Source organism: Osmia lignaria, chromosome 10 (genome assembly GCF_051020975.1).
Source record: "Osmia lignaria lignaria isolate PbOS001 chromosome 10, iyOsmLign1, whole genome shotgun sequence".
NCBI lineage: Eukaryota > Metazoa > Arthropoda > Insecta > Hymenoptera > Megachilidae > Osmia > Osmia lignaria.
Window position 1 is genome coordinate 13,212,440 of NC_135041.1, and position 13,461 is coordinate 13,225,900.

Genomic DNA, 13,461 nt, shown 5'->3' on the forward strand with positions numbered 1-13,461 from the left:
ACATCTTATAAATAATCAAAATACTGCAATACATGCACTACTCAAATCAAACATATTTGAATATGTTTATTTAATAAAACTGTACCTGTATACACATGTTCATTTGTTAGCTATATAGCAAATATAATTTTATAATATACATTTTCCTTTTTAACAAATTAATTTTTACAAGCAGGTTACATATATGTTAAAATTAATGCCCAATGTAAACATGTTAATCAAGTTATTGGTTTTCTATTAAGTTTGTGATATTTAGTTCTTAATAATGCTTAACTATTAAGAATAATGATATTTTAATAAACAATTTTCAAAAATAGAAAGGTCGAGCGCGTGTTGGCTTCAATGAAAGTGTAAATACCGACACGTATACAGGTAAAAGTATATAATCGTATATGTGTAAAGCTGGGCGAAAGAAAGACACGTTGGCTATTGCGTGAAGCAACGTAGCCTCAGACTTTTTTAAATAATGATTCAGTTTATTACATTATAATTTTTAATACTCTTTTAATACAACCACAGTATATTAATGTAGTGAACTCTATTTTGTTTGATACATTTTTACTTAAGGTAATTTATATATTGTAATACATTTCTTTAGTGTAGTTAATACATACCTTTATTTACAGTATTTTGATAAATATCTTAATTTTTTAGAAGGTCATGAAAATAGTAATTTATTGTGTTATTGTTTACATTGTTTAACATAGTTTTAAAAATATTGAGATATAAGTTGTATATATTTTTCTGTTTTAAATATTTCACAGTTTGATTGTATCTTCAATATATTAAATAAACCATAAACAAATAAATAAAAAAGCTACACTAATGAATTTTTAATTGCAGATATAATTACCTTAAACAAAATGAGAATTGTGCAGTTAAAGAGGAACCGTCTTTTCAGTATTATTGTCTGTAGTATATTTGTTCTTTTTACATTATATATTATTATAAATTTTATTGCGGAGAAACCTGTCAGTAATATAAAGACATATTGGTCAGCAAGTCTAAAGAGTAAACAGGTAAATGAAAACAATAATAAGAACAAATATCAAAATAAGTATATAGACAAAAATATAGCAATACTTTTTTAAATTAAAAATTATGATTTCTATTTATATTTGAATAAATATTGACTATTATTAATATCTTTTTATAGGTTCCAGTTTTAGTAAAAGATCTTGGTAACTTTGAAGCAAAACATGTATCAATTAGAACTGGATCTGGAGAAGGAGGTAAACCTCATATTCTTAGGGATGATCAACAAAATGATGTTCAGCAATCAGAGTCTGAGTATGGTATGAATATGGTATGCTCTGATGAGATTTCATTAGATAGATCAGTTCCTGATACAAGAATGCCTGAGTAAGTTGACAATTTTTAATTTGAAATTTTATAGCAATATTGCTTAAATTTTAAACTTTAACAAACTGTAACATTAATTGACAGATGCAAACATTGGAATTATCCAGAGACTCTTCCTCAAACTAGTGTAATTATAGTATTTCATAACGAAGGTTGGTCAGTACTGATGAGAACTGTTCACAGTGTAATAAATCGTACTCCTCCTCAATTTTTAGAGGAGATCTTGCTAGTAGATGATTATTCTGATAAAGGTAAATAAAATACTTATTAAATTATGCTATGTTGAATTATGAAAAAATTCAAATAAACTGAAAATCATTGATATGCTTTTATACAGATAATTTAAAAGGGGATTTAGAGTCCTATATAGAACAGTGGAATGGGAAAGTGAAATTAATAAGGAATTATGAAAGAGAAGGTCTGATCAGGACTAGATCACGTGGTGCACGTGAAGCTAAGGGTGAAGTTATAGTATTTTTGGATGCACACTGTGAAGTAAATGTTAATTGGCTACCACCTCTTTTAGCTCCAATAGCTGCTGATAGGTAATGTTTTATTACTTCCACTTAATTCATTGTAATATAAGAAAAACTAATTGTTTATTTTTCGTGCTGTTTTAAACATTTTCAGAACTGTAATGACAGTTCCTGTCATAGATGGAATTGATCACAAAACTTTTGAATATAGACCTGTGTACCAGGAAGGACGCTTATATAGAGGTATTTTTGAATGGGGAATGTTATATAAGGAAAATGAGCTTCCTGCACGGGAACAAAAAACGCGACCTTACAACAGCATGCCATACAAGTAATTCTTAAACAATTATATCAAAATTATTTGACATTTATATATTAGACAAAACTTTGTCTAGGTCTCCTACTCATGCTGGTGGTTTATTTGCAATAAATCGTGAATATTTTCTATCGTTGGGTGGATATGACGAAGGTTTGCTTGTATGGGGTGGAGAAAATTTTGAATTATCGTTTAAGATATGGCAATGCGGAGGAAGTATCCTTTGGGTACCATGCTCCCACGTTGGTCACGTATACAGAGGATTTATGCCCTATACGTTTGGCAAATTGGCACAGAAGAAAAAAGGTCCACTGATAACCATAGTAAGTAACACTGTCATTTCAGATTGGCAATTAGAATATAACTATAGTAGTTCAAAGTTAAATAATGTAACATTTATGAAAATCGTCCATTCATTTATAGAACTACAAAAGAGTTATCGAGACTTGGTTCGACGATAAATACAAGGAATTCTTTTATACAAGAGAACCATTAGCACAATTACTTGATCATGGCGATATAACAGAACAACTAGCCTTTAAGAAACGAAAAAGGTGTAAAAGTTTTCAGTGGTACATGGAAAATGTGGCTTACGACGTATTTGATAAATTTCCTGAATTACCACCAAACATTCATTGGGGAGAGGTAATAGTAATAATATTTATAATAGTGTAGTACCTACATTGTAAACTATCTCTATTGTTTAAATTACAGTTACGCAATGTGGCAACCGGAACATGCTTGGATACAATGAGTCATTCGCCGCCTAGTTTAATGGCTACATCACATTGTCATGGATTTGGTAATAATCAGGTAATTTCTTGAATTATTTTATATGAAAATTCTTTCTTCATTTATTCATTCATTTAATATTTCTTAGCTAATTAGATTAAATGCAAAAGGACAATTAGGTGTCGGAGAGCGATGCATATCGGCTGATAGTCTAGGTATAAAATTCGTATTTTGCCGCTTAGGGACTGTAGATGGTCCATGGCAATACGATGAAGTAAGTGTCAATAAATACGTTACAGGATTTTTATTATCATTTTTATATTTATCATACATTCTATTACTTCTTTAGAAAACCAAAACGCTTCTGCACAGAGTGCACAAGAAGTGTATGGCACTTCATCCTCAAACACAACAGCTGTCGTTAATGCCATGCGACATTAATAATACCTATCAACAATGGTCTTTCCATCAGATTCATCCACGCTGGTGAAGAAACGTAAGTACCGGTGCTGTTTGCATTTCAGGCGATTAAAGCCTAATTAAAGACTTCTGGCAAAGCTATGCATTTACCGTTTTTCTTTTATACAACTGACTATAGTTAAGATACGCAATCTTTTACTTTTTGAAAATTGAAAATCCTTGAAAGGAATTTAAAATTCCAATACAATTTAATCAATTATAAAATACTAGTGTTGTATAATTTTAACAACATTGGCACAACATTTATAACTGTACATTTAATTTTTACATTTATACTGTTTAAAGTCATATTTGTATTTATATACAATTAAAGCGTTACAATTTTTAATATAACTAAGAAACTTTTTCATACGATTCCGATGAAATCTGTTGATTCGGTAAAAGTACTTGCTATGTTTGAGATTTCTTTTACACGTTTTTTCTTGTAACAAATAAATCTATCTACCAACTTTACTCTTTTCAAAGCTTTTAGATTTATTTTTTTAATTTGAAATAAATATGCCTTACGTGTGCTCAAAATAGAAAGAGAAAGACTATTATTCCATAAGACAGTTATTTGGAATGTACATGTTTCATTCATTTTTGAATGCATTTCGCTTACATTATAACGTGAGAATGTACGCTTCTATTTTTGACTGATTCTTCTTAAAAAGAGCATGTTACTGATGTAGATCCATAATCTTTTTTAACTTTTTAAAATATACTTTCAGGCAAGAATTTACTTAATATAATAAAAAAAAAAAAATAAAAAAGAAAAACAATGGTTTTTTTCAAAAATGATGTATTAATAAATCGAAGAAAATATAATAATTTGTAATAATTTAATATGTTTTAACTGTCTTGTGAGTCTTATTATATATTTTATTTTATCAAGTTTCATAATTTCACCTGTTATTGTTGATTTAAATGCTTTTTTCTATTTTAATAATTCTTAAATACAGCGCGTACAATACCGACCACAATGTTAATAATTGGATCTTCGATCACAGTTCAATTTGATGCTAACGACTAGATTTAACTTACATTATATGTACGTTTTTTGTACTTAAAAGAACATCAGTCAAGTAATTTAAGCGACAAGGTCAGTGGAGTAACTCGAGTTTCAATGGTTGTTGGTCGCACGGATGTCTGAAACAATATTTAATGTTTATATACCTGCGTAAAGGTTTTTACATTTGTTGGACAAGATAAAAATGAAGAATGATCACCTTATGACGATCACGAATATTAAATGCTCCATAAACAATGGGATTCATGCAAGAATTAGTGCATGCAAATAGAAAAAGACCTTTTTGAATTCGTTGATCAACTTTATATGCCGAATGGCGGTCAATCCAATACCTGTAATATGAAATTTACTATATGACTTATGTACATAGAACAGACCAATGCAATTATGACAAGTTATGGTGTTCTGGTGTTAATAAATAACAGTGCATACCAAAGACTCATGACATAATATGGTGTCCAACAAATAAAAAATACAGCAACAATGATCACTGTCATCTTTAGAGTTCTTACTTTCGCTCGAGTAAGAAAGCCCATGGAAGAACGACGAATCTTATCTGAATGAAATTAATTTTTTTATATTAAATTACTAGGAAAGTGCAAATATCAAGTTAGATTCATCCATGTGAAATTTCAGTATAAATTTTAAATAAATTCTAACATACCACCTTCGCTCTTTTTCGATCTTCTACATATTTCCAATAAAATGCTCGTGTAAGTGTATATTATCACAACAAGGGGAAACCAATACATCATTATCATTCCAAAAAGAGAGTACGTTATTTCATGAGTATATGTTGGAAAAGTATTGAATGTGACACACTGAGAATACCAAGTGATATTTGGATGGGTTTCTAGATGAAATACTATCATCTAAAAATAAAATACATCATATGTATTCACGAATAAACGGTATAATATATAATTTATCATACCTGAGGCATAGAACATACAATAGATCCTCCCCATGCAAGACACAACATAAGCTTTCCTCTTTTATCAACACCCCATAACTGAAGAGGATGTATCACAGCATAATATCTTAAATAGAACAATTAAATGTACTAAACCAAAATGAATGTAATTAATATGAAGTTACTTTATGCTGTATAATTCAGAATGTTTTATTATTGGTAGATCTATTCAAATAAAAAATTTACATTTCTCTCTGTGTCTCCAGAATCACCAATAATAAAACACTGTATATATAAAAAATAATTATCCTGACCTGTCGATACTTATGCATACCAGAATAAAGGATGATAAGTATAGCCCGAATACTCTAAAAAAAGCCATTATTCGGCACATTGCATCTCCTGCTTTCCAGGAAACCGTGATTGCCCAACCAATTTCAAGTGGCATCATTAGAAAGGTGACCTGGAAAATGTCTCTTTGTTACATTTCTAAGAATATATTCCATAACTTCTTCTAAATAAATCATTCAATTAAATTGTAAGTCTTCTTGTTGCGGCCTCAATAAAGAGGAGAATACGTTTACTTACTAGTAAGTCGGCGATTGCAAGATGCATTAACATGTTGTGTATTCTTGATTTAGTTGTACGCCTACGACGCGCAATTAACACTAGTACCGTTGTATTTCCCACAGCAGATATTATCATTAACACGCTATAAATGAAAATACTAACGATGTGACCCTCATTAAAACGCATATCAATTGGTAACTCCAAATGGTCTGAGCTGTTGCCTTCTAATTGGGGTAATTCAGTAGAAGTAGCCACATTTATGTCACCCCCCATGATTGATCTTACAGTTCCAGAAACTCTGTTAGCAGACACAATAAGAACAGATCATTGTTTTCTATTAATCTTCTTACAATGTTTCCTTGCTTTTATCACATTGTGTTGCATCACGCGCGAAAAGCGTGCACCACCAACTTGTAAGTTAGTCGGTATGAATCAAAAACAGATTGATATTGTGTCATTTCTATCACAGACCACAATTTATATTATGATCTTTCATGCTAGACTTTTAAGAGTAACTAACTTATGATTTGCATTTAAATCAACTTACCTTACTAACATACGAAAGACATACGGACTCGCTAAGTGTCACGAAATAGCAAATTATTAATTTGCACTTTGAACGTGCTGCAAGAAAAATCGGCACCCATGTTTTGATTTGGTTCCTGATTAAATTTTTCAAATCCTATGAAGATAATTTTCATACAATAACAAGATGAATTTGAAAACACATATTGCTCATTTGAATGTTTGGAAACCAATAAATAAAGGTTCATTAAATAAATACACTTTTTAGTGGTAATAAAATAAATCACTTATTTTGAATATTTCTAACATGTATTATTAAAGACTGATGCATTTCAACTATTAAATAAACTGTCTAATTAGCAAAATGTACCAATGATCAAACAAAAACTATAAATCCTACGGCTTAAACTGAGGTTTATAAACCCATATAAAAGGCTGGTTCAGTAATCTAGGGTCAAGTGTTAAATAAAAACAGATAACTGCACAAACACGTTTCCATTACAAAGACACTTTCAAAACTTAATGACAAATGAGGACAATTTTCTACCAGAATATGATAAACTTGTTTTAATTGCTTTTCCAATTAAAAAAAAAAAGAAACTGTACAGTAAAGAAAGTTGTTACTCTATCTCTGATAATTATTTTACACACGAGTTAATGAGAAATGAGTTTTAATCTCCCCTTTTCTCTTCTCTTTTCTTATATAGGTTTTCATAAAAATTAGGAAACCATAATAAATGAATGCATTTAATCTATGTATGTATCAAAAAATAGTGTTACATTTTTTTAAAGATTTATTCTTTTTTTTAAATAGTGATATTATTTTGTGTCGGCTAATACGATATTTGCATTATTTAATTTATTTGTAACTGTTCAAACTGTTGTCTGCATAAAAGCTCAATTAAAGTAAATAAGGCAATTTAAAACTGATATCTAAATAAATTTGCAATAGGATCAAAGAAAAAGAACGAACTTGAGAAAACTTCCTCTCCTGTACCTTAAGTTTTCAAATGCTTAAAGTTGTTCTAAGAGTTATTCATACCATCTGAGCTCATTCTTTCTCCTTGAAACAAGCAAAAATTGTACATACTAGTGATATTACACTGAACGTTACTCATCCCAGTCATCGGTGTCTGGTTGAGAATCATATTCACTGGTAGCCGAGTTTCTATCCGACGTAGTTGTTTCATTCGGCTTAGGAGGAGGAGGAATTAGGCTGGACATTCTTTCCAAGGGACTGCCCGTTGATCCGGCAATTCCTTTTCTCCTGAGAGCCAGTTTAGCATGTAAATCAGCCATTAAATCTCCTCCAACTGACGCAGAAGACCAGCGATTCCCTTTTTCGTCTGATTGCACTGTGTGTCTTAATTTGGCCCTTCCTATGCCACCCGCATTACGAATCTCTGCCATTAAATTCGAACGATCATCCACATTTGCTATTTTACTTTTCTTTTCAATAACTTCATTCTTTTTAGAATCTTTTTGAGAATCTGATACGTTAGTTTTTGATGAAGGTGGTGGCGGTGGCGGGGGAGGCGGTGGCGGTGGCGGAGGTATCATCGGGGGAGCAGAGGGTAAAGGCTGCTGAGTCTCTGAAGGAGCTGAAATAGACTTGTCGGATGGCATCAATGGTGGAGGAGGAGGAGGAGGCGGTGCAATATTTTGAACAGAATCTTTCGCAGAATCATTCTCAGAAAAACCAGGCAGATTCGGTACACTATGTTCGAATTTTGTACTTGAATCCTTCTTATTTGTTGTTGATGTGGGAGTTGGAAGGTCAGGTCGAACGGTGGGCGTTGTTACTGCTGAGGATGGTGCGATCGGACTTTGGAAACTAAGATCTAAAACAAACTTTTCATCGTCCACAATACCAGGTAAATCTGGAAGCATCGGTGGTACATTTATTTGCGGTACCTACGAAACAAAATATTTTTATCACCTAAAATCAACATACAATATTGTCTTTGAAATACAGTTTCAAATACTTTACCTCGCCTAGAGTTGGTGTATAAAGATAACTAGAAGAGGAGTCTGTTTCTGCTGATTTCCATGGTTGTATAATTGAATCAGGTGCATCTTCAATTTCTTGTTTATCATTTGTCTTGTGACTACTTTCTTTTATAGATACCTTATAGGGATTGTCCATACTATTAAATAAGAGTGCATTAATAGAAGACATATGAAGAGGAAATGATGCTTCATTGCCATTTAGATAAGCTTCTTTATTTGATTTAGATCTAACATGATAAAATTGTAACTTTTCTTGTAAATTATTATTTGCTACATATTGGCCATCCTCTGTTTTACAATTAGAGGATAGGTATGTTTCAGGAACGTTCTTTATGGGTACAGAACATTTGTATGCTTTTGGTATTTTACTAGTATTATTACACTCAGGCTTTATAGTCATTTCATATTCCTTGTATGTATGACTGGCAGGGTACTTTGCAGCAGAATACATTTTCACTGCTTTTAAATTCAAATTAGTTTGCAAATATTGTAATCGATCTTGAAGTTTTGTTGCTCTATTTTTAATGTTTGATAATCTAAAGAAGAAATAAGTTAATACTCTTATATGAAATTTTAATTAACTAAACATTGATTCAATGTATTAAGAAATTATGTAGTTGAAATTTAAAAACAAAAGATACCTCTGACCATTTTCGAAAAGCCTTTTATCGATAGACTCAAATACATAATCAACAGCAGAACCCAGATTGTCAAGAGCTTCTGCTATTTGAACAATAGTTTCCTCATGTCGGAGATTGTCAGGAATAACACCTATATATAAAATAATACTTGTTATTATCAAACGTACAGTTGAAATAAAACAATGATCAATTCATTTGTTGTATCAAAAGATTTGCTTACCAATTTCAATTCGTTCTGGCATTATCAAATACTTTTGGTGGGGTTATAAGGATATCAATTAGCTCATACATTCATTCACAATTATTATTTACAGCAATACTATACATTTTCATAAATATTTAAATTGGTTTACAAATTAAAACGTTAATTATAGTCTTTGGTGGCTATAAATATAGTTCAATATTTAACTGCTACAGCCTAACGTTGACTTCATCTTTTATATCCTTGCATCCTTTTTGTAAGCATCCCATCACAGCGCCCTCTGGCGGTAAAAAAAGGAACCAAAGCTTGCAAGATTTTTGGCCCTCTAGCGGCAAAAATGTGAACTAAATTCTCGGTGTCGAATCAGCGCCATCTGGTTTCAGAAAAAGGAACTAAAGCTTGCCGAAATTTTGGCCCTCTGGCGGCAAAAATGCGAACTAAATTTTGGATGTCGAATCAGCGCCATCTGGTTTCAGAAAAAGGAACTAAAGCTTGCCGAAATTTTGGCCCTCTGACGGCAAAAATGCGAACTAAAATCTCGGCGTCGAATCAGCGCCATCTGGTGGCGAAAAAAGGAACTAAATTTTGCAAAAATTTTAATTTAAAATTATTTTTCACAAGGCTTTACTTACCTTTACTTACCTTTACTTACCTTTACTTACCTTTATTTATCTTCACTCGAACCAGTGGCCATAAGTATATTATTTATAATATATTTATTATAAGGGTTGAAAGGATACAAGAGATGCAGGGAGAATTCAAGAGTATAAGGGATACAGTGATATAAAGGGTACAGAGATGTAAGGGATGCCGAGGTATGAGGAATGCCGGCATATACGAGATGCAGGAATATAGGGAATGTAGTGATATAAGAGATACAGGGATGTTAAGGATGCAGACATGTAAGAGATGCAGTGATAAAGGGTTGGGCCTCGTATGCATAATGCAAGACTCCATACTAGTAGATGGTAATAGGTAGACGGTAAGTTGTTGAATAGTTTCAGCCGTTTTTGTATAGATGGCGCCAAGGGTAAAATTAGTTGGTGTTAGGTCGGTAAGTTGTCAAGTATCCTTCTCCTCCTATTGATCTCTTTTCTACATTTTAGGCATTTAAAAATTGGGAGATGCATCAGTGTGCATGACTCTGTTGTTGTTGTATTGCACATACATATATATGTTGTATGATACATTCCATCTTGCGAATACGAGAAGGGAAAAAATTCTAATCAACGTAATTTCTTATGAAACAATTTAATATATTAACACACATTCACATAATCGTTCGCATTTTTCGTTCTTTCGTGCGCATGTTCTCCCTGATTAGAGATACTCCCAAACGAAGTGGGAAGCGCGGCGAGGGAGAGCTCGTTAACGGTGCATCCAGTTGCATCATTCAAAGTGCATTTGAGTGCATTATCCGATCTCAGATTTCAAAGTTTGAATTATTACATCTTTTAAACATTTTATAGATCAGAGTGCGGCCAGATATCATATAATTAACTTTCCTAAGTCCAGTTTGATATAAAAAAGAAAAATGCCCGAGAAAGAGTCCTCCCATATTGTACCAGGTAAATTTTGCCGACTAACTTTCTTCGACTTTATTATTAAAAATACTAAATTAGTTTCATATTTGCAATTTTTTTTTCGTTTTAGATGCAATTTATACTTCCCAGAAAAATGGAAATGATGAAACAGGAAATGGTTCTGATACTAACCCTTTCAAAACAGTCTTAAGAGCAATGCATCATGCGGGAAAAGAACCATTTCCACCAATTTATCAAGATTGTACTAAGGGCAATGAAAAGTATGAACTTGTATCTAAATCACAATTAAAGAAGGTGCAAAAAATTTGGGTAAGAGAACAATATAAAAGCGAAGAAAAACAAAAGAAGCTGTTAGAAGATGAAGAAAAGAGGTTGAAGAATTTGGAGGAAGCTAAAGCACTTGTAATTCAAGAGGATAGTACTTTACCACCTGCGATTCGTATCAAAATTAAAGACAGTATTAGTCATAGAGATCAACGAGTAAAACTTTATGGATGGGTGCACAGGCTTAGACGTCAAGGTATAATGTTAATAATATGAATTATTATATTTCTACAAGTATCAACTTATTGTTTCCTTATAGGTAAAGCACTTATGTTCATTACACTGAGAGATGGAACTGGTTTCCTACAATGTGTACTTAATGATACTTTGTGTCAAACGTATGATGCATTGATACTATCTACAGAAGCTTCTGTTGAAGTATTTGGAATCCTAAAGATTGTACCAGAAGGGAAAAATGTATTGTATTACATGAAATTAAGTTCGACGAACGCTTTTCGAAATACTTCAGTTTTTGGTTTTTAGGCTCCAAACGGGCATGAATTGCTGGTTGATTACTGGACGCTAATAGGAGCATCTCCTCCCGGCGGTGCAGATTCTATTTTGAACGAGGAAGCTCTTCCTGATGTGCAGTTAGACAATAGGCATATTATGATTCGCGGTGAAAACGTACGATATGAATTATCTTTTATAATGTAATCGAATACCTTTGACTTGCTGATCCATTTTTACCCGAGTACTTTATTTATTTCAGACATCTCGTATATTAATTATGAGATCTGTATTGATGCAAGCATTTAGAGATCATTATAAAGAAAGGAATTACTGCGAAGTAACGCCACCGACATTAGTGCAAACTCAGGTAGAAGGCGGGTCAACATTGTTTAAATTAGATTATTTTGGAGAAGAAGCATTTCTAACACAAAGTTCACAACTTTATCTCGAGACTTGCATTCCAGCGATGGGCGATGTATACTGTATCGCCCAGTCTTACAGAGCAGAACAATCGAGAACTCGAAGACATCTTGCAGAGTAAATATAAATAATAAAATTATAAGATTTAGATCACGGTATTATAATAAATTTGTATTCTATGTAAGATTTTGAATTTTTAGGTATACACACGTGGAGGCGGAGTGTCCCTTCATTACATTCGATGAACTACTTGATCGATTGGAAGATTTGATATGCGATGTAGTTGATCGCGTTTTAAAGTCACCTCTTGGACATCTTGTCAAGGAATTGAATCCTGATTTTAAAGTACCAAAGAAGCCATTTAAGAGAATGAATTATAGCGAAGCTATCGAATACCTTCGAGTTAACAATATAACTAAAGAAGATGGAACATTTTACGAGTTTGGCGAAGTAGGTTCAAACAGATTCAAACAGAATTTTAATAAGGTAGTAATCCTTTTTTTTTCTCCAGGACATTCCAGAAATGCCAGAGAGAAAAATGACTGATGCAATAAATGAACCGATAATGCTCTGTAGATTTCCTGCAGAGATTAAGTCATTTTACATGCAACGTTGTCCCGAAGATAAATCTCTGACCGAATCAGTGGATGTGCTTTTACCGAACGTCGGAGAGATAGTTGGAGGGTCAATGCGTATTTGGGATTATGACGAATTGTTAGAGGGTTACAATCGTGAAAATATCGAGTCAAAACCATATTATTGGTACACGGATCAGGTATGATCACAACGACTTACTCATTTTATCGTACAATCGTTAATAAGGAATTTTGCTAATTGTTAATATAATTTTATGCAGCGAAAGTATGGAACTTGCCCCCATGGTGGATATGGATTAGGCTTAGAAAGGTTTTTGTGTTGGCTTTTGAACAGGTATCATATACGCGAAGTATGCCTTTATCCACGGTTCCTGGAACGTTGTCGTCCTTAGGTTTTGCTACTTCGTTTTTGGATCATCGTATGCTTACAGATGTGATATATAATTATTTGCACATTTGAAGATTGAATCTTTAGTAAAATCTTTAAACAAATATAAGTCCTAAATCATGAAATATATCAAAATATGTTCAATTGTTTTTTTCTATTTGTTATGTAATAAACTAATAAATAAAACTACAACATAGGAAACTGTTGTTTCAACGAAATTATATTTCGTTTGAATAATCTGCGACGTATACACACTTAGCTACATGTACAGAAAACAGTTTTCCATTTCTCCTCTCTTAGTCACTTTCTTATTCTTTCAAAACATCAAGCTTTTCTATCATACAATTTATATGGTTCGACTTAAAATAAAGCTGTTCGATTTCAACTGTATTTCCATTGCGTCAATATACATACTTACAGAATAATGAATATAATTTATCATTTGTTTTAAATAGTTCTTTACACGATAAACATTCTTGAAAATACATTTCGTCACGAAG

At 32.2% G+C, this 13,461-nt stretch overlaps 4 protein-coding genes across 9 annotated transcripts; 2 read left to right on the forward strand and 2 right to left on the reverse strand.

Moving 5' to 3' along the window:
- The first annotated feature begins 206 nt into the window (after positions 1–206).
- Pgant7 (N-acetylgalactosaminyltransferase 7) lies at positions 207–4,127 on the forward strand. 3 transcript variants are annotated; one of them, XM_034340490.2, is made up of 11 exons: positions 207–372; positions 844–1,019; positions 1,157–1,362; positions 1,447–1,613; positions 1,700–1,907; positions 1,993–2,169; positions 2,234–2,477; positions 2,578–2,799; positions 2,869–2,967; positions 3,035–3,160; positions 3,236–4,127. In XM_034340490.2, exons 2-11 carry the CDS (start codon positions 864–866, stop codon positions 3,374–3,376), a joined length of 1,746 nt encoding a protein of 581 aa, XP_034196381.2. In that variant the 5' UTR covers positions 207–372; positions 844–863; the 3' UTR covers positions 3,377–4,127. The 3 variants fall into 3 exon arrangements, with proteins under 3 accessions (XP_034196381.2, XP_034196383.2, XP_034196380.2); XM_034340489.2 differs by lacking the exon at positions 207–372 and adding an exon at positions 382–567; XM_034340492.2 differs by lacking the exon at positions 844–1,019 and having other exon boundaries at positions 210–372.
- Positions 4,035–6,608, reverse strand: AkhR (Adipokinetic hormone receptor). Of its 4 annotated transcripts, none has more exons than XM_034340495.2 (8): positions 6,406–6,601; positions 5,877–6,156; positions 5,603–5,751; positions 5,310–5,415; positions 5,043–5,247; positions 4,808–4,931; positions 4,575–4,707; positions 4,035–4,494 (listed from the first exon to the last, which is right to left on the reverse strand). In XM_034340495.2, exons 1-8 carry the CDS (start codon positions 6,414–6,416, stop codon positions 4,423–4,425), a joined length of 1,080 nt encoding a protein of 359 aa, XP_034196386.1. In that variant the 5' UTR covers positions 6,417–6,601; the 3' UTR covers positions 4,035–4,422. The 4 variants fall into 4 exon arrangements, with proteins under 4 accessions (XP_034196386.1, XP_034196385.1, XP_034196389.1 ...); XM_034340494.2 differs by having other exon boundaries at positions 5,040–5,247; positions 6,406–6,596; XM_034340498.2 differs by lacking the exon at positions 4,575–4,707 and having other exon boundaries at positions 4,888–4,931; positions 6,406–6,608.
- A 596-nt stretch (positions 6,609–7,204) lies between these two features.
- LOC117611958 (WASH complex subunit 1) lies at positions 7,205–9,506 on the reverse strand. The gene is made up of 4 exons (XM_034340493.2): positions 9,255–9,506; positions 9,035–9,164; positions 8,374–8,929; positions 7,205–8,297 (listed from the first exon to the last, which is right to left on the reverse strand). Exons 1-4 carry the CDS (start codon positions 9,274–9,276, stop codon positions 7,494–7,496), a joined length of 1,512 nt encoding a protein of 503 aa, XP_034196384.2. The 5' UTR covers positions 9,277–9,506; the 3' UTR covers positions 7,205–7,493.
- Positions 9,507–10,369: 863 nt separating this feature from the next.
- AsnRS (asparagine--tRNA ligase) lies at positions 10,370–13,198 on the forward strand. Its single transcript, XM_034340046.2, has 8 exons — positions 10,370–10,804; positions 10,890–11,300; positions 11,364–11,521; positions 11,588–11,731; positions 11,817–12,094; positions 12,178–12,427; positions 12,489–12,752; positions 12,834–13,198. The coding sequence occupies exons 1-8, from the start codon at positions 10,771–10,773 to the stop codon at positions 12,963–12,965; spliced, it is 1,671 nt and encodes a 556-aa protein (XP_034195937.1). The 5' UTR covers positions 10,370–10,770; the 3' UTR covers positions 12,966–13,198.
- Positions 13,199–13,461: the final 263 nt, after the last annotated feature.

What these genes read in the sequence shown, in the direction of transcription:
- Pgant7 (XM_034340490.2), top strand. Translation starts at nt 864, where the DNA reads ATGAGAATTGTGCAGTTAAAGAGGAACCGTCTTTTCAGTATTATTGTC. An exon ending in TACAACAGCATGCCATACAA is followed by an intron (nt 2,170 to 2,233) that starts GTAATTCTTAAA and finishes AACTTTGTCTAG; the next exon opens with GTCTCCTACTCATGCTGGTG. An exon ending in GTCCATGGCAATACGATGAA is followed by an intron (nt 3,161 to 3,235) that starts GTAAGTGTCAAT and finishes TTACTTCTTTAG; the next exon opens with AAAACCAAAACGCTTCTGCA.
- AkhR (XM_034340494.2), bottom strand. An exon ending in GTATGCATAAGTATCGACAG is followed by an intron (nt 5,416 to 5,602) that starts GTCAGGATAATT and finishes GTTCTATTTAAG; the next exon opens with ATATTATGCTGTGATACATC. An exon ending in TTGTATGTTCTATGCCTCAG is followed by an intron (nt 5,248 to 5,309) that starts GTATGATAAATT and finishes TTTTATTTTTAG; the next exon opens with ATGATAGTATTTCATCTAGA.
- LOC117611958 (XM_034340493.2), bottom strand. Translation starts at nt 9,276, where the DNA reads ATGCCAGAACGAATTGAAATTG. An exon ending in GCCAGAACGAATTGAAATTG is followed by an intron (nt 9,165 to 9,254) that starts GTAAGCAAATCT and finishes TTTTATATATAG; the next exon opens with GTGTTATTCCTGACAATCTC. An exon ending in CTTTTCGAAAATGGTCAGAG is followed by an intron (nt 8,930 to 9,034) that starts GTATCTTTTGTT and finishes TTTCTTCTTTAG; the next exon opens with ATTATCAAACATTAAAAATA.
- AsnRS (XM_034340046.2), top strand. Translation starts at nt 10,771, where the DNA reads ATGCCCGAGAAAGAGTCCTCCCATATTGTACCAG. An exon ending in GCACAGGCTTAGACGTCAAG is followed by an intron (nt 11,301 to 11,363) that starts GTATAATGTTAA and finishes GTTTCCTTATAG; the next exon opens with GTAAAGCACTTATGTTCATT. An exon ending in TTATGATTCGCGGTGAAAAC is followed by an intron (nt 11,732 to 11,816) that starts GTACGATATGAA and finishes TATTTATTTCAG; the next exon opens with ACATCTCGTATATTAATTAT.